The sequence below is a fragment of the Rousettus aegyptiacus genome, unplaced genomic scaffold (genome assembly GCF_014176215.1).
Source record: "Rousettus aegyptiacus isolate mRouAeg1 unplaced genomic scaffold, mRouAeg1.p scaffold_m13_p_7, whole genome shotgun sequence".
NCBI lineage: Eukaryota > Metazoa > Chordata > Mammalia > Chiroptera > Pteropodidae > Rousettus > Rousettus aegyptiacus.
Window position 1 is genome coordinate 59,091,069 of NW_023416310.1, and position 22,399 is coordinate 59,113,467.

The 22,399-nt window shown below is 46.7% G+C and overlaps 1 protein-coding gene and 1 long non-coding RNA gene across 4 annotated transcripts in view; one reads left to right on the plus strand and one right to left on the minus strand.

The window, feature by feature from the left end:
- The window catches only part of SH3RF3 (SH3 domain containing ring finger 3), a 351,737-nt gene extending 334,664 nt beyond the window's left edge, over window positions 1-17,073 (minus strand). Inside the window, exon 1 of one of the 3 annotated variants that reach the window (XR_004952017.1) lies at window positions 15,153-17,073. Coding sequence is in view for 2 of the 3 variants with exons in the window: in XM_016162959.2 (XP_016018445.2) it covers window positions 15,153-15,734 (582 nt within the window). In the remaining variant the exon portion in view is untranslated. The remainder of the gene's footprint in view (window positions 1-15,152) is intronic. The other 2 variants (XM_016162959.2, XM_016162958.2) reach the window with 2 other exon arrangements.
- On the plus strand, window positions 16,989-20,930 carry LOC118605230. Its single transcript, XR_004952018.1, has 3 exons — window positions 16,989-17,045; window positions 19,637-19,870; window positions 20,799-20,930. It is a non-coding gene; the product is annotated as an uncharacterized LOC118605230 (long non-coding RNA).
- The last annotated feature ends 1,469 nt before the right edge of the window (window positions 20,931-22,399 follow it).

The window sequence follows — 22,399 nt, forward strand, 5'->3', positions numbered from 1 at the left end:
AAATGTATTTACATATTTTAAAATGGTTTAGTTACTGAGAGAAAAATGAACGGCTCAGGCTCAAATTCGAGACATTGTACCTAAACTCAGATGGTTAACTTCTGCATACTGACAACAGAAACTCAAATTACTAAATCAAGTGCCTTAAGACCTAAGAGCAGAAAAATATAATAAGGTCACCTGATGGACAATTAACAAATAGATCATTTTTGAAAGAACTAGGAATCAATGACAAGCTATATGACCTTGATATATCCCTCTTAAATAATTGACGAGGCATCTTTTTGGGGCCATTTACAAGACTATGTTTAGAATTCCATTTACTGCTGCAGTATAATTCACTCAAGTGCTGGCTTCTTATTTGGATCTGTTGACCAAGCAGCAGATGGAAAATAATAAATACACACAGATGCAGTGTTTCTTTACTGTGTAAGCAGCACACTAAAGTGACTATTCAAGAACTGCCTTCATTTGGCTGTAGTGAGAGTAAGGCTACTTGTCAATGCACAGATGGAACACTGTCCATAAAAGTGTGCCAGGTTCTGCTGATGTGCTCTCTGATGGAGGGCAGCACCATTACTCAAAATTTATTTCCTTCTAACAAACCTCTCAGTAGCAATTAATAACCATTGTAATTCCAAGAAAGAGGCATTTGGGGAGTTTCTTCCAGGCACCTCCTGGAAAGTACCAGCTAACACACCTTTCTATGGACAAAGAGAAACCCCATTCTCTGACTCCCTCGAGTCATCATCAAAAAGTAATAAGAGACAAGGAGGGAAAGAATTTGTTCGAATAGCTGTGACAGAGGTGAGATCCTCTGCTTAGGAGAAAGCCTGAGAGGCCACTGGATTATAAGATGAGGCTCCAGGAAAGACTCCAGGAGGAGAGAAGAAAACAGTTAACTGCTGGACAAGTTTGCTAATAGGACTTTGAGAATAAGATAGAAGAGTGAGAAAGGAGAGGGGAGGCAGAGAGGGAAAAAAAAGAGGAAGGAAAAGAAGGGGAGAGGGAAGGGGAGGGGTAGCCAGAGCAGAGGGCTCCCTGGACCAGGGACCTCATGGCAGAGGGACTGGGAGACAATGATGGGGAGGGCGGTGGTGTGGAAGCACTGTAAGGGCTGGCTGTGAGAGCGCATGAAGCCTCTCTGAGCCCACAGCCCTCAATAAAGCTTTGGGTCAATCCTTTTGGAAGATTCTCTGGAGAGCATCCCGCAGGATGACAGGAAGTGAACTAATTCTATGGCACCAGAAACCCTGAGCCATAGGAGACTTGAGAAAATGTACAGCCGCCTAAGACCTCCTGAGAGACTGGAAGGGGGCCGCTGGTTTCCCACTGCACTCAGAGAAGCTATAAGCCAATGTCGAGTGGCCCTCAAAAGGCCACAGTGAAGCTCCCGTGGAGACCGTTGGCCTGTCCAAGGCTCAGGACAGTGGTCACTGGCTAAGCACATAGCAGAGCCCACACCTGCTGCCCTGCAGCTAGCCGCCTCCTCTGGAAGAGCACAGCCTCTTCTGACTCCCCTTTCCCTGGGACTAAGGCCTGTGGGAGTATGTGGGCAGTGGCAGGGATGTGGGAGGCGGAACTTAACAAGAACATTACTTTACCTCGAACACCCTAAAATGTCTGGCACCGGTGGGTGATATGGAACTAGATAAAAGGAATATCTAAAATTTGGGGAAGGAAGAATTGTAAAAAAGATACTCAGATGTAGATTCTGCAGGGTTCCCAATCCATGCCCCCACATCCCTCCTTGGGGTCCCAGCCCAACTTTGTTGGGCATCATCCATTCTAAAACTTATTATTATGAAACATTAAAGCTCAAGAATAATAGTAATGACAGCCCAATTTACTAAATGCTTACTATTCAGCTAGTATTTGTCTCAGATCTTTAGGTATGAACCCATTCAATCTACAATCCTTTGAGGTGCAGGATGCCCTTCTTGGTCTTCATCTTACAGATGAGGATACTGCAGCACAGAGGTCATATCACATGTCGAATGGCTGGCCCACAGGCATAGCACTAGGATGTGTGAAGAGGAGCATGTGCAGATAGGCAATTGGGCCTCAGGGCTCCAGCCTGCCTATGGCCCTCCACAGCCTTCCACTGCCCATCTGTTCCTTCCCGCTTTTCCACCTGTGGAAGCATTGCCATTTACCACTGCACTCCTGAGCACACACAAACCAACTACCCAATACCAGTACAACCACTGGAGCCCTGCCCCTGCACAGGGGGTACAGACTAAGAGGCAGGTGTGATCCTGACCCTGATAAACTTAGAATCCTACATGGGTAAAAAAAAAAAAAAAAAAAAAAAAAAAACGAGGCCTGGAAACCAATCAAAATAAATTCCAGAGAAGTAGTCTAAACACAAGTAAGTAGAAAAATGTGGCTCAGAGGGGTACAAAGGGTTGTTCAGCAGTACAGGTCAATGCCGGGACATAAAGAAGAGTAAGCACAGGACAGCCCTAAGGAAAGCCTAGTGGGGTAAGGTGTGCAAGGAAGCACAGCACAGACCATATCATAACAAGCTTCTCCACAGCATCCAAGAACAGAGGAAGGAGGCATCCGTCCTTCAGGAATAGTCATAGTTGGATCAATGGTGAAGAAGGTGATGGGCGGCCTTATGTAAGAATGAACTTGCTCTGCAGGAAAGAAAGAGCAGAGAGCGTTTACACAGGGAAATGCAGCTGTGGGTAGCTGGAAACAAGACTATGGGATCTAGAATCTGGCCCAAAGGAAGAGCTGAGGGGTGCTGTGACAACCTAACAGCATTTTTAAATGACTGCCCAGGCCATAGGCACAGGCAGCCTGGCAAGGAGTGTGGCCAGGAGGGAATGGGCCCGACATTGCAGGGGCTGGGCTTGGTGGTGTCAGAAGCAGAATGGAAGGAGTTAACTGTCCCTTCCCAGAGACAGTAATGATAAAACTTGGTGACACAAGACATAGCTGATGAGGGAAAATCAAAGATGTCAATATTAGGTCAGGCCCTTAGAGTTCAGCATTCTGTTATCGGCTTATCCAGACAGCCCTGCCATGACCCTGGAGCCCACCCTGGGTTTCCTAGACTGGCAACTAGAGTGTGGAACCACTGCCCTGAGATAAGATGGGACCTTGCCCACCCCTAGAGCTTACCTGTCTAACCCTTACCTCAGAGCAATTGAGCTCTAGGGACAACATGATGGGAGGGCCAACTCTAACCATTTCTTTTATCATTTCCTATCTCTTGGTTCTGACCCTTTGCATCACTGTTCTGTGTATGGTCACGCTTTCCCAAGTTCAGGTACCAGCCTGGTCCTTGACTGGTTCGAATGGGTGTGATAATGACTCTATGCCAGGTGGTACCACGAGCTGCAGGTGGGCATGAGGATGGCCCAGCCTGGACCTATGAACCTCAAGAGACTCAGGAGGCACATGCCGCTCTTAACCCTTCTTGCCCCATTTATATTTTCAGTGTAAAACAAATTCCAAAGTCTAACTTTCTCACACTTATTTGGTTTCAAAGATCAAAAAAACAATTTTTCGAAACATTGGCTTGTAAGTATAAAATGTTGCCCATTTCTCATATTCACCTCATCCAACCCTCTCCATCTTATAAGGCTCAGCACATCACAACTCAAGCCCCACATCTCAGATAGGCAGGAAACAAGAGGTTGAAAGGTAAATGTCAAGGTGCTAAGAAAACGAAGTCTGCCTCTTCTATGACTTCAGGCATTTTCTCTCCAAACTGCCGTTGTTTGTGCCTCATCTTCACAATATTTATATAAAGAGTTTCTTTAAATTGACTCACTTTTTATTTAAATTTGTTTCCAAATAAAATTTCCTATAACTGCCACGTTTTTTTTAAACATACCACTTGATATAAATAGAACAGACCATTAAAATAAACACAAATATTAACATAAAGCATGTCATCAGGTACCGGCTGGGGCATCTCACAGCCACTGTGCTCCTACATCTAAGCTCCCCGTGTTCCTACTGGAAATATCAGCATTCTCACTCATTCTCACCCATTCTCACTCTCCCCTTCTGTCTTCTGTGGCAGTTCACATTCCACCAGCCAGGATGCCACTTCCAAGTCCTCAACATGCCACTTGTAAGACTCCTTCATTATGTCTATCAACGAAACAACTGTCACCTCAAAAACTGACATCCTTGAAAATTCCACCACCTGACAATTTCTCCCACTAACATTTAGAGAGTGAAAGAAAGCATCCCCAAATGACAGCCACCTTTCCCCACATTACTGACAAGCCCACAGCGCTTCCTTCACTCAACAGTCCCCAATTACTTTGCAGGTGAGGCCAGCTAAACACGAACTATCAGAAAATAAACTTCAGCCTGACCCTGCCCACACTTCAGACGGAAGAGGCACATGGCATAACTAGGGTAAAAGCAGCTCTTCACCCAGAGAAAGTGAGGCTTCTGAGGATGGGATGAGCCCAGAAATGAGTCACACCTAAGGCCTTGCTTCAGTGAACATCACAGCTGGGTTACGGGAGAGCCCACCGCTCATCCTCAGAGAAGCCGTCCTGTGTTCAACCCTCTTTTGCTAGTGTAAGCCGGCACACCCCACTCTGCTCAGTGGTGTTCTGCTCCCCACAGCCACATCCGGCAAGCTGAGGAAACTTTAAGGGAAGCAGGGGTGGGACAGGGCTGTGGGAAGTCATGGCAAATGCATTTGGTTCCAGGTTTGGGAAATCAACATGGTTTTATATGAAAATCAGAGGAATCATATTCTAGAATAATATCCATATGAATTTTTAAGAGGAAAATACAAATCCACAAATAAACGCCTGTTCCTGAGAACATCAGCAGAAAGGGTATCGGTGGGAAGCAGGCAGCTGACAAAGAAATGGGGCTGCACAGTTTTTCCAGTTCGAAGGCACCAGAGTTTACCCAGAGGGGACTTGGAACACAGTGGACCCCTCCGGGCTGGGAAATGGCACCCAGCAGGCAGGAGCTGTTCCACTAAGGAAGCAGTGGGGTGAGGGTGGAGAAAACTGGCAAAAAGCCAGAGCAAGGAATCGGAGATGCCCTTTGGGAAAACACTGAGCTACCCCAGGAGATTCAAGGAACTCAAGAAACACCTGGCAGGGCCTGGGAGGTAGAGGCACAAGGTGGAGGAAGTTCCTCTGATTTCCAGGAAGAGCAGGGAAAGTCTGTGCTAACCTGGGTTTCTTAGAGAGAAAGGCAGCCAGCCGGCTGCATGCAGCCACCTCTTGGGGTGGCATGACCTTGCCAGGTGCCTCCCATAGGCCATAGCCAGGAACATTCCTGGCTGTAGGCATCAAACGTGTCTGTTTACCCAAAGCTGAACACAGTGTGAGTGCAGAAAGATGTTCTCATTCACAGGAATCATCCCTGTGAAGCCTGGGATGCCCTTGTCCTTGGTGTGAGCATATCTGGAGAGCCCGAGGGCCGGTCACATAGTCACCTAACAGGCATGGAGGAAAATGAGGTCCCAGGCTTGCTGAGTTGAATTAGCTGGTCTGGTCGTGCTCCTCACAGCCCCAAAGGCCACACTGAACTCTCCTTCTCTCTCCAGGTCTGACTTCCCATGGACACCTTAAGGAGACCTGTTCCTCTGAGTCCAGGAAATGAACACTGCTTCCTCTGGGGAGACACCGACTTAGAAGCTTAACTCTTCTCCCAAGAAGCACTATTATCCCCCAGTGCTGCCCATCCTTCCTGGGACCTGCACCCTAAATTCACAACAGATTTCTGTCTGCCCCTGTAGAGAACCTGCCAGGTAGCAGACCAGTGATCCTTTGCTGCCCCGGGAGTCAGCCCCAAGCCCAGTCCCGGGCCCTTGGGATGCAGGACCAGTGCCAGAAGGCGGCAGAGCACTCAGACCTCTTCGGTGTGGCGGGGAGAACGCTGTTAATCACTAAGAGAGCTGGAGGAAGAGGAGCTAAGGCGAGATGACTAACTGTTGCCTCCTGGAAGCCATATGATCCAAACTTTAAAGGGCCAACAAAGCAGTAATTGTTAGGAAAACACACAGCCCACAGAAGGGAACAGTGAAGAAAGAACATTGAAAACAGAGTGAGGAAATGAAAATGGAATCAGAAAACTCACGGAGGAGAGACAAAAAGGGAGGCTGTGCAAATATTTAGGCTTAGGTGGGTTGAGTTGGTGACTGACATCTTTTCACCTGGATGGGTCCACTGGGACCTGGATCACCAGCTGGTATAAACTAATCCCTTCTATATGGACAATGCAAGCCGCCCACATCAACCCAGTAGGCATCTTGAGGTGGGGGGAGGCATTTGATATCCACTCAGCGCCTGGGAACACCTACAGGGGGTCTTGGCTGTCAGGAGTATTTTAGAGATTGTTCAGATAGATGAATAAACAACCCCAGATGGGTTACAGAAGAGCTTCTGAGCCCATGAGGGAGGTTGTGGCAAAGGAAGCATTAAGTGGAAAACTGGTACCCAGACTGTAGGTGCTGGCTGGTTAAAGTTGATGTATTGATCAGTTTGGAGACACAGAGGAAATGCTACAATTAGTATCAACCACACATCACAGACCAGCTGTTACCTAGTGTAGAATACATATGCTGAAAGGGAAAAAAATCTATTTCCCATAATACCTAAATTAAAAAATGCAAGATATTGCTGAAGTTTGGTGAAAACAGAAGGATATCAGAGTGTAAACGGATCTTAAACAATTATGGTTCACAAAGGGCAAGAGCATTAGGGGGCTGGCAGCTCACACTGGGACAGAGGAGCTTGCCTCTCAGAGAGGCCTTCGGGCTGCACTGGGCTGGAGGTGGGAGGGAGGCGGCCCAGCTCTAAATGGAAGGCCTTCTGCTGGCCTGTACTCTTCACCCCAGCCTTGTCATATGAGTTAAGTGGGCACCATTTCAACATTTTATGAGTCACTATCTCTGGTCAATAAAGCACTCCGTTTCTTTAGAGCAGCTGTATCTGAGACAAATGGCCTCCACAAGGCTAGGAACACAAAGCACACACACCAAACAGCGACAGTGCTGCCCTGCTGGCTGGGCCCTCATCCACACAGCTCCAGGTATCACACACTGGGTAAAGGCACAATGTCTTCAGTGAAGCGCTGATTGGAAAGTGAAGAGCTACACACCATTGCTGAAGAGGCTACTGATATGTGCCAAGTGGGTTCTCTACCATGAGGTCCGACACAGGGTGACAAGTCTTCCTCAGAATCCAAGATCTATCACCTCTTTTGAGATGTTTGGGGCAACGACTTAACTCCAGGAAAATTGCCATCACAGAACATATGCCACAGCTTACTGTGTCTGACACAGACACTAGATAAATTCTCAAGTCCATAAGAACCACAGCCATAGTAGGCACAAGAGCACTGCTACTCAGCAAAGAGAGACGTCCTTTCTTCAGGTGCATCTGCCTTTCATTCTGCACACGTGCAGACCACAAACTTGGTCAGCCAATCACCACTAGTGACAAAATTAACCCACAGGCATCATGTAGATAAGGCAAGTCATATTGGTCATGTTTTAAGGGATAATAAATTAGCACAGGCTGTGTGCCCACACCACTCTTGACGCTCTGAGTGCCTCACCTTTTTGCACAAGCACATCTAGCTTTAATTACCATTAGCCAAGCTTGGGAAGGGGCATAGGTATAATTTTTAAGTTATACAGAATTTAGAATATGATTATCAAGAGTTAAGGAATCCAAAGGTTTGCTCATAAATAGTACATATTTATTTCTTATACAGAAATTTCTAAAAATACATGTGGGAATAAGCTGGTGGTGCTTCAATTTTGTGTGTAGGAGAAATGAAGGCTTGAGAATTTAATTGTCAAAGAATGCACAATGACTGTTGTTGCCAGGACTTCAATACTGTTTTAAAATGAGCTTGATGCCCTATTTGCTGGCAAGTTGGCAAGCAATTGTCAGGCCATTTTCTAAAGACTGATACCATTTTTATCCCAAGTACCTGTTTTAGTGCCTGGTACATAGTAGGTACTCAACAAGGTGTTCAGTGAAGCAGAAGAGAGGAATGTGTCACTACCCTATTTCTCGAACTACTGTGTGACAGCCTCACCGTGACCCCTGGTGCTCCCGGGCGTCTCCCTCCACGCTGTGCAGGACTTGCTCTCAGATTCTCAGAGCTCGCAGCTCCAGATCGCTGCCTCCACTCCTAGTGTCACCATGCTCAGTCTCTCACCACTTCTACTGAACTGAATCCTAATTCATTTAAACTCGTGAGCATTAAATTCACATGAGCGTTATGCACACATTCTACGAAGCAGAAATGCAAATATAATATCTTCGTGTTTGCAGATGACCATCATTACCAGTTAAAAATATAAACACGTGTGGCAGACAGGAGACACAACTGACCAAGCCCCTCCTCTCAGTTGCTCTTTCAGATCTCCCAGAGGACCACTGCATCTCTAAATAATCTATAAGCCATCAAGAGCCAAAATCAAATGTAAAGATGGCAGCAATCTGTAAGTAGAATCCAAACTGTGCTACGCTTTTCAATTCTAACTTCATTCAATGGGAAAAGGGAGCCCCACATTATGGTGTGCTAGCACTATTTTTTAGCTATTCACCACTGCCAACACCTTCAGTTTGACACCCTAGTCTTTTAAGGTTAATTAGAATTTCAATAGGATACACATCAAGCATGCACTTCTAATTTATCTAATCTGAAGATCTTCCAAGCAAGGCAAATCTGATAAAAAAAGTGACCTTGGCCTCTTCATGTGATGCAATAAAGAGCATTTCCCCTTAACTAAATCCTTCTGATGTTTTATTTCAAAAATGTACCTCAAAAAAAGTGTGTTAATTGCGAAAAATAGAGAGTAAATGCAGACTAAACTGAAATACACACTTGAAACAAATGCATAATTGAGACCCAATTTCATCATGCTCCAGCAAGCAACTGGGCTCTCGAAAGCCAGAATGAAGGGACAATTGGATATAATTCTGTTCAGCTCAACCGCACTAAGCAGTCTAATCTAAGCAGTTGTAGATGAACTGCTGTGTCCTACAGATTAAGGTATGCTTTGCTTTCAGGAGAGCTTCCAACCAACCGTATCAGCAACCAAGCACGGTTATTCTCCGCTGCCTCCTTTTTAAAACAAGTTATAGTTTGAACTTTTTTTTTCACTTTAATAAAGCTTGTAAGGATCAAATAAGAGAGATAAAACTTAGAAGAAATTTAAAAGGTAAAACGAACAAGATTCAAGCACTTGGCTTAGATGCCCATTAATGTTCAACAATCTGGTCACAATAACAGAGGCCGATTTTGAATCTAAAGGCAAAGCATGGTATCAGATTACACACACACACACACACACACACACACACACACACGCACACACACCCTTAATTAAGGATAGAAATGAATCCACTACCAGTAAAGTGGGCTCCGTGAAGTGTGCCTCACTGGTGATTTCAAGATTTTTGCATTAGTAACAGGCACTGAAACAACAGCCAGTTAAGTGTGCACAGCACTGCCCACACATTACCTGTAAGGTCTCATAAAGCAGGTGGGATCCCATAACAAGCACTGATAAGAAGGCTCAGAAAAGCTAACCTTTTGCCCAGGAGCACATTGTGAGGGAGCGAGGAACTCCAAATCGAACCTACCTGTGCTGAGACTCCCAACCCCTGTGCCATTCTTGGCGACCCACCAAGTCCCCCACCCCTTGCCCTCTTTCCTCACAAAACTCCTTAAAGCCCAACGACCTTCTCTGTCTGCAACCATGTGCACAGGGGAGGTAGTAGGCCACAGCCAAAACCCATTCTCTGCTCGTGAGTGTCTTCATGAGGATATGATGCCTGAGGCCACTGCGTGGAACTTGAGACCCAGTGGATGGAACTAAGGGTGAGACTCACATGGTGGCAGAGCAGAGGGATAGACAGATGAGTGCACATTCCTAAAGACAGAAAGGGGCCACCTGGAGAAGCATCCCAGCCCACTTGTACTCCATATGGACTGCTCATGTCATCTGCATACGGCTCCCTCTGACTTGCCCTCAAGGCCATAACAGATATGATGTTCCTTCCTCAGATCCACAGAGCTCTGAGACCCATGCCTGGGTTTACAATACAGCAGCCTAAAACCAGAAGAGTATCTGCAGTCATGGGACAGACTATATCCAAGGAATCAGTGCTGCGTAAGTTTGGGAACTTGGTCTCTAATTAACTGGGTTTGTTATAGAGTGAGAGGACTCCAGTAACCACAAAGCCAGCCAGGCAGTCTATCCAAAGTTTATCTATCAAGTGTACACCTATTATATGCCCCTGAGCAAGAAAACCTCAGCATCTGCACCTATGTAACTAGCTACCTGGCTGAGCTGTAGTAAGAAATTGATGAGATACACTTAAATCACCTGACTCAACCTTTGGCACACAGTAGGCACCCAGTGAATACCTGGCACACAGCAGGTATTCAATAAATTGTAACTTTAGATTATTCACTCATTGCCACATACTGAAACACAATGCTGTTTTAAGTCTTCGGGGTGCTGTTTCCATATCCAAGGGGGCCTTTTGAAAGCAGGTCTAAAAAGAATTTTGCTGTGACTCATCTCTCATGTCTCCAAAGGCTGGTGTCTGCCCTTGTCATCACAGTGACAAGTCAACCAGTTGTCTGATGTCTTGTGAGCTGCCCAGCTTTTTGTGAGGGTTTCCAGGTACTGGGCCTTTTACTCTGAAGTCCTTATTACATCCAGGACCAAACGACAACAACAAAACAGCAGACACAGCCAAGCAGAAAAGAAAGGGCAGGGGAAATGGAGCCTGAGAATATCTCCTGACCCAGTCACTTCCTGGTTCTCTGACTTTGCCGCTTAATCCATATGTTAATCTCTAAGGGTCTTAAAGTAGTAATAATGTCACCCACTTCGCAGGATTATGGTGACCTTTTTATAAGGCGATATATGTCAAAGCGCCGAGCACATAGTAGGCACTCAGGAATGGTTAAAATAGAAAATCTCAAGCGTAAGCTGCTCAACCGTTGACGACTAAAGGACACACTGACTTGCTTCAGATACGGTGGGCGCTCTCTGCAATGACCTCCTGCTAGCTGACCAGTTGGACCAGCCAACACTCCACTTCCTTCACAAGACCTCCACAGAAGCCTGTCCAAGTTGTCAATCCTGCCCGGGGAGGCCTGTGCTTACCAGAAATCCATTGTCTTGATTCCCAAGCATGTTTATGCAAGGGTCCTTATAAAAGCAAATACAAACTTCAATTAAATATTATGCAAACCAAATAAGTCTGAGAGGAAAAAAAGGTCGCTCCTTGGAAAACCACAGTGACTACTTAGGAAAGACTCACCAAAGACAGACTGTTTTAAAACTGTGAATTTAGGCATGAACAAAAACATAATACATTGACAGGGAAATTATTTAAAATCTAGAAGGTGCTCCACTCAGAATTTTTTGACATTCTCTTAGTTCTCACACCATTTGAAAGAAACAAATAGAAAATCATAAATTGTAGTTGTGGTTTAAACCAGAACAGCAACTTGGAACTCAAAGAAAAGTCCTTAGCCATGCATCCAGAAACTGGTGAATAAATACATATGTATGTGTGTTTATAAATAAAATGTTTATTAAAAACCATTTGTAAGATCCTCCCAATTTATTTGACTTTTCCCATTACTGGGTCTCAGTCATAGTGGCTGAGAGATAGAGACATTTCCAATTTAAACACATCCTGGAGCACTACAAGATCCAACACACAGACTAATTAGGCTCGAATGCCTATATTTTATATCATCGAAATTATTACCCAAGCTTGCTATAGTTCTTTAATCTGTGAAAATGTCCTTCCTCCAAACCTTCATAAAGTCCTAGACTACTACCAATTCAGTGCCCACGGGAACTTCCTGAGAGCAGGGAGCAGAATGGCTGCCAACCCCCAATGTCAGCTACGTAAAAAGAATCCACACCCTTCCAGTTCATCTAGAATGGTGCCTGGCACAGGGGAGGTACATAGTAATTTCTGTGTATGCCCAAATGTAAGGGAAGGAATTTTCAACAACAACAAAAATTTACTCAGAAAAAAATTAGAATTTTCTTATATTAGACTCCTTATTAAAGCATATTAAGAAGTACTCTGAATTACTCAATTTGGAACTGCAAAACCCTTTTAGAAAGATCCCTTCCCCTACAACACTTTAATCAATGCTAGTTAGGGGTATTAAAAAGGTCGCTTTGCAAAACTAAAAACAAAAAACAAGCAAGTTTGGCTGAGAAACAGCACACAGTTAGCAATTGCAATGGTTGGATAGTGCTATTAAAACGGGACTTTTTAAAGATCATTTTAAAAAGTAACATATTATAACAAGTATTTGCCAACCAGCAAGTGAAGAGACCAAAAAGTCCTAACCTCAGGCAGTGGGTACTTGTAGCTCAGTATAAAATTTCCTAGAGCAGCATATTCAACTGACTCAAAATACACCTCATCTCAAATGGCTCAGGTGAAATCAGAGCTAACAGGCTCTGCTAACCAGGTTAGAGGATTCCAAGTGACTCAGTGATAACCCAAACCCTAATGAAAAAGATGCCAGTGAAGAGTGTAGAAAAAAATTGTTTCATGAGCCAAACAGGAATTAATACATTCATACGGTCCCAATATCTAACTGTAACTAAATTAGTAGACAACCTAAGCAAATATTTATTTATCTACATACTTAAAAAGTTTACATATCCTAATTGGCCCAAAAGATTTAAGGAGCTTCTCACTGGGAAAAAAGAGGGCTGTCTTATATTTACAGTCACCTGCTACTAAGCCACATATGGTATTTGCTGAATAATAACATCTATTAAACAACATGCAGCAACACCCAGCATTTAGCTTTGCTATGAGGGATCAAAGTAATTCCAAACACCTATTTGGAAGTAATTTTCAGCTTAAGTCGGCCTGCCAAATTTATAGGCTTGCTTAATGGTACTATACTCTCTGCTGGGCTTCTGGTTGCCCAGGAAGACTTCCACTGACTATTAAAAATCAGTGAATAAAAAACTGGTTGATATTAAAACCTCTACTACTTTTTCCCCTCTGAAGACAATCAAATATAAGATCAGATTTAATTCAGACTCTTCCTAGAACCCAAACTTAGTCCTTATAAGGTGGGCCTCTGAAGAAGGAAGAATTGAAGATCACTTAGTTACAACAAAGAATATCTCAGAAAGCCATAACCATAATCTGACAGCTACATGTGCCTAATAGGGAAAGTCATTCAACTATCCTTAAAGTTATAAAATTCAATCCCTTTGTACATTTTTTTAAAATGCTACAAATATCACCAGAGGTTCAAAAGCTGAGGTTACCTCCTAATCTCCTGATCAAACACAATTCCCATAAGATGTACTGGAAAGACATCTATAAATACATGGTCATCAAAATGTTCTAACATGATTTAGTGAGGTGACCACTTCGAGAGTTATATAGATATCTAATCACTATGCTGTACAATCGAAACTAATAATATTATCGTATGCTGATGATAATTGAAAAAAAAACCTCTTGAATTGTACAGTGTAAATATGAACAACGAATTGTCTATTGTACTTCAATTAAGCTGGCGGGAAAAATGTCCTAACGTGCTACTAGAAACATCATTCTAAAATCATTTACTTTTCTGACCTTTAATTATAATACCTTACATAAAAACAGCAAGGACAGGAAGGAAATGTTTGAATAACTGTAACAATACTTGTAACTGGAATTAATCACAATCAAAACCAAAGAAAAATTTAATTCCCCTCGAGCGGCGATTCCAAGTATGAATATGCCTTGACCATTCTTGACTTCCCATTCTTCCTGATCCACAGGGGGGGAAAAAAAAAACCCAGTTGGGCAAAATATGACATTGAACTCTAAAGCTCAACATCCAAGGGTCTAAGTTCCTAACCTCAGAGATGCTGCAGTACTGAGTAATTCAGATGGTAGAATTTTCCCAGCATCTCAGTATTATACATATTGGAAGGATTATTTAAGTGGTGTATGCACCACCAGTTCCCCAAATGATCAGAAATAAAAGAATACGGTTGTGTTCTCTAAAATGAATAATTGCAATAGATTGACAATGTATTTTTTCCTCTTTTAAGTGGGCTTTTCTACATATAAAGAAAATATAAAACATGAGTACCTTCTGACTTAAACCAGCATCCCATGGGCTATCCTTCTCCCCACATCAGTTTACAAGGTAGCAGAGGGTGTGAAATTACATGTTCTAAGTAGCTTCTGAAACCAAATAACTAAAACCCTCAAGATAAGGTCTTTGACTGAAATAGAAACAGCAGGGGCTGTAAAATAAAGTTGTGCACACACATACAGGGAAGAAAAAAAAACAAAAAACAAAAAACAAAAAAACAAAACCTCAAAGACACAAGTGGGAACGCAACCCTGTAAGACTCCAGGAGAGGACCAGGGCTTCCTGAAAGACCCAGTCCAAGAAAGGCTAAGCCAAACATTTCTGTTGTCTCCAGGCTAACTTTTTCCCTCTTGTTAAAGTTTGTAATTTTTGTTCTTCCAAACTCATCACACACTTTCCTCTGTACAATCCTCCATCACCAGACACATAAGGAGGAAGCCCAGTCTTCCTAGGGACCAGAACCTGGAAACATTAAGCACTAACTTTATCCAGGTGGGCCAAGGTATGCAGAGGAATAGTCCAGGGAAAGATTGTTCCCGGGGATATGGCAAGGCCTAGCATAAAAAGGTGGGGGGACAGCCCCCATCCAGCAGAGGATACTGAAGGTGAGCCAGGGATAGGAAGACGTGCTTGCCCAGTGGGAGGATGGGGTGATGCCACACTTATGAACAGGTGGCAAGGTTCCCTGGGACTACATGCCGCCACAGAGCAAGTGCAGGTGGTGGGAAAAGGGATTCCAGGGGACAGAATGACTGGAATGCAGGTGCAGATGAAAAGTTCAGAGGCAAGGAAGTGGGATGGGGGAACATAGTGTCCAAAAGTTGGCAAGTGGGACTTGAAGGAGTCCTTGGAGGGATGCAAGTTGGAGAAAGAGTAAGGCAAAGGCCATTGAGGACTCACCTCTGGTCTCCCCTGCCCCTCATCACTGCCCCCTAACCCCATGCGTGCCTCCCTCCCACCCCCACACACACACATACACGCGCGCGCGCGCACACACACACCTTGATGCCGCTAAGTACACCCACCTTTGAAAGGGGCACGCTCCTGCTGGTAGCCAGTTCCCGCAGACTGGCAGTGGCGCTGCCTGCCGCCAAGGGGAAGCCCGGGGAGCAGGGTACGCTGCCTGCTGCGCTGCTCACCACGCTACCCCCGCCACCCGAGAGCTCGGAGGCTGCCCCCGAGCCCGGGCCAGGGCGCGCGGGTGGGCTGCCGCCAGGGCTGGCACCAACGCGGGGCCGCTGGCGGATGCCGTCCAGCAGGCGCACCAGCAGGATGTTGGCGGGCAGCTCGTCCACGCCGCAGCCCACCAGGATGCGGCACTCGGGACAGCGCAGCTCGTGGCGCGAGCACACGATGCTCTCTAGACAGCGGCGACAGAAGGTATGCTGACACGGCAGCACCTTCGCCGTGGTGTCCAGGCGCTCCAGGCACACGGAACACTCCAGAAGGTCCAACAGCGACGACTCGTCCATGTCCTCGCCAGCTGCCGCGGCCGTGACCGCCTCGCGCCGCCGCCACCGCTCGCCTGGCTTGTCGTCGTCGCCCTCGCTCTGCGCAGCAGCGGCGGCCGCCTTGGACGCGCACAGCCAGGACGCTCCGAGCAGCATGGGGGAGGCGCCAGTGGCGGCCGCGCGCAGCTGCCTAAGTCCCGGGGCCGGAGCGGGGCCCGCCGCGGAGAGCGGGCATCAGGATGGCTCCTGGGTGGCCGACGGAAAGCCAGGCTCCGCCAAGACTTTCCTCACCCCGACCGCGGCGGTGCAAAGTGGCGCGCCGACCGGCCTGCGTGGCGGGGACCAGAGTTCCGAGCCCCGAGAGCCAACTCTCCGCCAACAGAGCCCACCAGTTCTTCAGAGCGCAGCGCGCGCGAATGCCGGCTACACCTGTGACGCCTAGGGTATACCCCACGCAGGAGTGCAGGGACTCCGCGGGGCACGACACTTCTGCGGCTTTGTGCTGGAAATAGCCGCCCGCGGCCAAGAGCACCTCAGCAGGAAGCGCGGAGAGCAGCCGGTGGGATCCCCAGGGAGCCTAAGGAGCAACTTGAGCGCTCCCCCGCACTGCTGCTGAGCCGCACCGCCCGCGAGGCGCCTCCATGCGCCCTGGGCCCGCCTAAGAGTCGCTGGCCACAGCCGGTCCAGCCAGACCTTCCTCTTCCTCCGCCGCGAGCACGTGTGAGGGAAGCGCGAAGGTCACAGTACCTGAGGGGCGCAGGGATGGAGCCGCCGCGCCGGCTGGACCTCCCTTCGCCCAGGAGCACGCGGGCGACTAGTCCTGCCCCTTAAGGCACCTTCAGTGCTCCCAAGAACTCTGAGCGTGCCCTCCTGCGCAGGCTGGGCCCGGGCCCCTCCAGGCGTCCCAAGTCCTCCCGTCCACTCTCCGTGAGCCTCAGACCGGGATGTTTCCTCCCCACGCTGCCGCAAAGGGAAGTTTGGGCGGTGTTATCCTGACTGTCTTCCTTGCCAGCGCTGGCGAGCAGCGTGGGGACATAGCCAACACCCGGGCATCCTCCTCGACAACTCCCCGGAGCGCTTACGGTCCAGTCCCCTTTCCAGGCGGCGCACAGAAGTGACAGCCCCGGAGCTGTGGATGTGGGTGCGGGGTCGCCCCGCGAAACAGGAGGGGGAGGCGCTGGGGTTGGCGGAGGCTCCCGGGGCCGGCTCTGGTTCCACCCAGCGGCTGCCCGCCCTCTCCGGAGTCGAGGTCGGAGGCTCGCGCCGCTGCCCGCCAGACCCGCGGCCTCGCGCAGGGCACCGGCTCCGCGCCGCGCCCTGGCTGGCGCAGTGCTGGGGACTCCAGCACCCACTGCGCCGCCGTCTCGTGAACCCCGCTGCAATTTTTCCTCGGGAGGCGCAGAGGAGGGGAGAATTCGGCCTCTTCTTCCCGACGCCAACGCTTCTGCGAGCGTCAGAGGAACGGAAGTACGTACGGAGGACCGGGAGCAGCCGGGAAGTTTGGCGGTGGGCTGGGGTCGACTGCAAAGATTCCCTGCAGTGCGCTGCCCCCTCGTGGCCGCTTTGTGTTCCCAGCATGCCGGGTTCCCACACGCGCCCAGCACAAACCGTGTGGTCCACCGGCTGCGTGTTACAACGACGCCAGGTAGTTTGCTGTTGCCAGGGCCAAAGTCAGAAGAGGCGTTCAGGGCCCGTCTAGCAGTTTAACTGGTGGTTTGTGAAGTTGAGTGTAACTTTTTTTTTAACTTTTCAGGGGGAAAGTAATATTTGCCGAGGCTTAAATGCCAAGAATGTGCCTATGCATTATTTTATATAATCCTCTAAACGGTCCTATGATTTAATTATTTTAACCTCATTGTACATATGAGGAAAGTGGGACTTATAGTTATGAAATCATTGAGGCTGAATTTTGTTAGATTTTGTATATCTAGAACCTAACGCATAGAAAAGGTTATATTCCGTTAGAATATAAGCTCCCTATAAGCTACACATTTTTGCACTATGATTATCCCCTGTGCCTCTGGCAGTGGATGGTACATAGTAGGTTCTCAACAAACGTTTGTTAAGTTAATGAACAATGGTCTCAGAATAATCCATCACCTAACGCTGATTCGAACACACAAATCTTAGCATCTCATTTCCAGGTCTCCCAAGCTCATATCGGGCTGCCAGTTCCTGAAAACTTTGCTACTGATGACAGCAAAAGACCTTCCCGACCTGCTTCGACATGTATAAACACCAGCACTGGTAACTGTGAAGTGGAAGGCATCCCCAAGCTGCCTGGTGAACCCGAACCTGGGAGCAGACTTCCCAGGAGTGCCAGAGTGAGGGGATGCACCTCCTAGTGCACAGAAATGCTTTCGCATTATCCTCTTTTTACTCTTCCACCCTGGCTCAGAAACAACAAAGGGGAATTTTCAAAAGGACCCAGAATGTTTGACCCAAAAGCAAGTGGCATGGACACAGGACGCAAGGGGGAGCCTGAAGGGGGAGCCCTCAGACCCTGGGAGGGCTGGCAGAGAGCCGGGCTGACTGTGATGACATGTCCTGGGTACTTTTGGTTGTGAACAACGGAAATCAACTTAACTAAGTTTTCAAAGGAGCAAAATGAATCAGAACTCCTGGCTGGGAGCTAGGCCAGATTACTGAAGACAGCCCCAGTGTGTCCTCCTTGCCATGCTCTAAGTGATGACATGCTCCGTCCCTCTCTTGCACCAGCTGCCTCTACTTCCCAGCCTACATGATAAGACATGATCAAAGCTCCAGAAGCATTTCATCCATGGCTCTAGACACTAATAAAAGGCACTCCTCTGACATTGTCACAGGCTGGAAATTTAAAACGCTGTCAACCTAGCTTGGCCCAGATGGTCTCTCTCTCTAGACCAGTGTGTGTTAGCCGCGGGAGCAGGATCATCTGAAACCTGGCAGCACCCTCAGGAGTCACACAGAAGGAGAAATGAGAGTTTCCAGAACAAGTCACACATGGGGCCAATAGAATAGCAGATGCCCACCCCGGGGCCCCAGAACCATCCCTCCGTCCTTCCTTTCCCTCTCTATTATGCACAACTAGAGCCACACAAGAGCAAACACAAGGCTACTGAAACCCACCTTTCTCTTACCTCCTCCATTTCTATTCTTGCTCTTTAGCCCCTACCTGAACCCACTCCCACAACACAGACAGGCTGGGCAGGGCATGGAAGTGAATGAAGCAGGGCTAGATGGAGCATGGTGGGGCTGCAGCGAGCTGTGCCTGCACCTCTCAAAGGGGTAACCACTACTCGGCCTCAGCCAATCACACACTGCCCTGAGGATGTGAAGGCCCAGTACTGCCAGAACTTTCTACTTTTCAAGAGAAGTTGGAAGGCCTGCTATTCATGTAAAATCTCCTAATGTTTAACAATTGGCAACCAATTCAGTTCTCCAAAAACACCATATTAGCCAAATAAAATGAATGTGTGGCCAAATTGGCCCACGGGGCCACTCGTTTGCAATTTCTGGTTGAAGTAGCCAAGTAAAATGTACTACAGTATAAAGGAACTTAAGGGTGTGAACTAAATAGTTGAAGTATTACAAATACAGTTTTATATTACTCAGTTAAATTTGCACGTGTTCAATAAGTTAATCATATAAGTCAACGATTGAGAAGACCTGGCTTAACAACCTTTCATATGAAAAGATCTTGGGAATCAGTCAACATGAGTCAATGTAGTATGGCTGCCTAGAAAAGTAATGAAATTTTATGATACATTAATGGAAGCTAAGGGTCAGGATATGGAAAGAAATAATCTCATTGTACCTTGGGCTTGTCAGACCCCATTTACAGAATTACTTTCAATTCTAGGAGCAAATATTAATGACAGGTTGGTAAAGGATCTAGAGGCCTCTTCCATGAATGTAGGATAAAGGAAGAGAGCATGTCTGTCCAAAGAAAAGGAAGCTCAGAGGAGACAGGGTAGGTAGCTATACGTCAGCGTTTTGGCTGCCCAAAGTCTGAACTCCTTTTTCAATTTGGGTGATTCTCCACTTGGTAAAAGTCAGATATTTGTTTTTCCATCTAGGGTGTGGAGATGTGACTCAGGCCCAGCTAGCTGACATCTGCCCCCTAGTCTCCATGCCCCGAGAGGTGGAATGAAGGTGGCAGATCCAACATCATGAAGTTCCAGATGCAGGAGCAGGTGGTGGAGAATGGCAGAGCCGGCAGCAGCAGGAGCTCCCAGAGTCTGGGGCCCCCAGATGATGTCTGAGCAGAGGGTTTGACTGTCACCAGACCAGCCCGAGGCTTGATTGGGGTGGTGAGTCTGTGCTGTAGCCTTATTTAATTAGTTCCTTTTTTGGTTAAATCAGCTGGAGTCAGTTTCTGTTGTTTGCAACAAGGAACTCTAATTGATACACAATATTTATTATCAATCAGAGGCCAATGAAGGCCCTCAATATGAGAGAAGTGTCACCATGTTAAACATGGCCTTCATGCTGGAAAGGCATCAAAGTGAGCGACTCGGAGCACCATTTGTTCATTCAACAGTTCCTCATGTGTTCTATATGTCAAGTGCTGGATGAGAGCAGAGTCAATGGATCAAGACAGGTAGTAAGTAGAGCCTGTCTCTGGGGGTGCAGGAACCCAGGCAAGCGACATCACCTCAGTCAACATGAGTTATGTCTTCTGTAAAATGAAAGATGAAAATATGTCATCTCCTCAGAGGCATGAAGCCATTGAAATCTCTAAGGTTAAATAACACATTGGAAGAGTGTATTTGTGTTGCCTTGTTATTAGGGGAAAAACTAAAATGAATTAAAGTTATGGGAGGAAGGTATCAGCTAAACATAGAGAAGGGCTTTTTACTAGTCTAAGTTGTCCAACAGAGCACTGGGTGTCCTATGAAGAAGGCACCCCATCACTGAAAGGATTCAAACACAATTATATCTATAAGGAATCTTGTAAAAGAGAATATTTTTTTTATCTCTTCTACCCCTCCCACAAAGCACCTCTGTGATGGACATATGGTGCTGGTCAGCCAGCACCCCTTCCTTTGGAGAAACTCTTTATCCCTAGTCCATGTGATCCTTGAAGAGAACCAGCTACTGACCCTGCACCATGTCCCCAACAGGCCATGTGGTCTAGGCTGGCCAATCAGAATAGTTCACCCCTGGAGCTGATTAGTTCAGGGCAGGCACATAACTGAGCAGCACCACTGAGCTTCTAACCTGAGATTTTGCATATAGATATAGATACTGAAGGAGAGGGGAAGTTATCTCTTCCTTTTGATGCTGAACCTTGAAGATGCAGACCCTGGGATTTCAGTGGACACCTTTCCTGCCATGTGAAGAAGGCCTGCTGGAGCATAAGTAAGAGAAGGGGAGAAAGGAAAGAGGATGTGTGGGGGGAGTGGAATGGGGAGGGAGAAAGAGGAGGAGAAGGAGGAAAAGGAAGTGGGCTGGGGTGAAGAAGGGGGAGGAAAGAGAGAGTCCTAATGATGACACCTGACCTAGTCCACGGATTAAGCAGTGCCTACATATATGAGCGAGCCATTATAACCCTGCCTTTGCTTAAGCCACTTTTGAGCTGGATTTCTGTCACTTGCAACTGAATGAATTCCAACCAAAGCACACCTTCTTGTGGCTGCCCTGACCCTGTCATTTTCCTAGGTGCTATGTTTAGAACAGAAGCCCACTTTGACAGCTCCCTCCCGCTCCGATCCCTTACGTACATCTCGGTGCTGATTTTTGTGGCTTCCTAACATCATCATAGGCTTGTAGTTCCCAAGTGTCTCCCATTTCCATTACCATAAATTCTGCTTCTCACTATTGCTAACCAAACTATGGTTCCTCTGTACTCAGCCTCTCCTCTGCCCATCCATTTATACTGTAGAGTCAGCTTTGCTTCCTGACTGTCTCCCCCTATCTATCTACACTTGGAGCCAGCTTTAGCCCCTGACTCACAGGGCTGCACCTCTCCCAGCTGTTTCTCCAGCATCTGTGACTCTTCTCCATCTTCCAAGTTCCTTTTCACTCCTATTTGCTCACCTGCGTGTAAACAATGCTGCATCTTTCTGTTCTTTGTTGAAACCACCTAGTTTACAGATCATCTCTCCCAGGAAACCTTTCCTGATTGCCTTTCTTTTGAATCCACTTTGCTCTTTTGTCTTGCATCTTTCATATTCTGCCTTACCGTTTATTTATTTTGTAGTGGTCTTGTAGCCCCTATCCTTCAAGAGCAAAGACTTTTATTGGCCTTTGAGGCCCATCAAGAAATGCCCTGAACATAGTAAGAATTTAATAAACATCTGCAGAGTCGGACTAAGCTGTATTTGAGGAGGCTGAACCAGTTGACCTCTAAATTCTCTTCAGTTCAAAACTGTATGAGATCATAATAAATGTTTTAAGCATTCAAGATCTGGAATTTCTGTTGCACTTTCTTTTTATAAAAAGAAATGAAGCTTTCAAAGTAATTTCATATAGTATATGTTGTGACTGCAGGTATGGATAATAATAACAAGGTCTCTCTTGTAGTAGCTATGGAACTCACCATTTCCAGTACTTAGAACATCTGCATCTGTAATGCGTAGAAAGAAAGTGGGCAGCAGGCACACCCCACCATAGCACTTGCAGGCCTGAGACCCTCTCAGCAAACACCTAACTATCGACATCAGTGTTCTCTTCTCTGCAAAGCACAGGGACTTCTCTCCACTCAACATCCATCCCACCAAATCCTTATCTACTGGTTTGTTTTCATGAGCAAGCTCTCCTGGTATAATTAGCCCTTGAAGTCCATTATCCATATATGTGAGGACCCATTCAGCATGTAGCACACTGTCCTTAGCCCC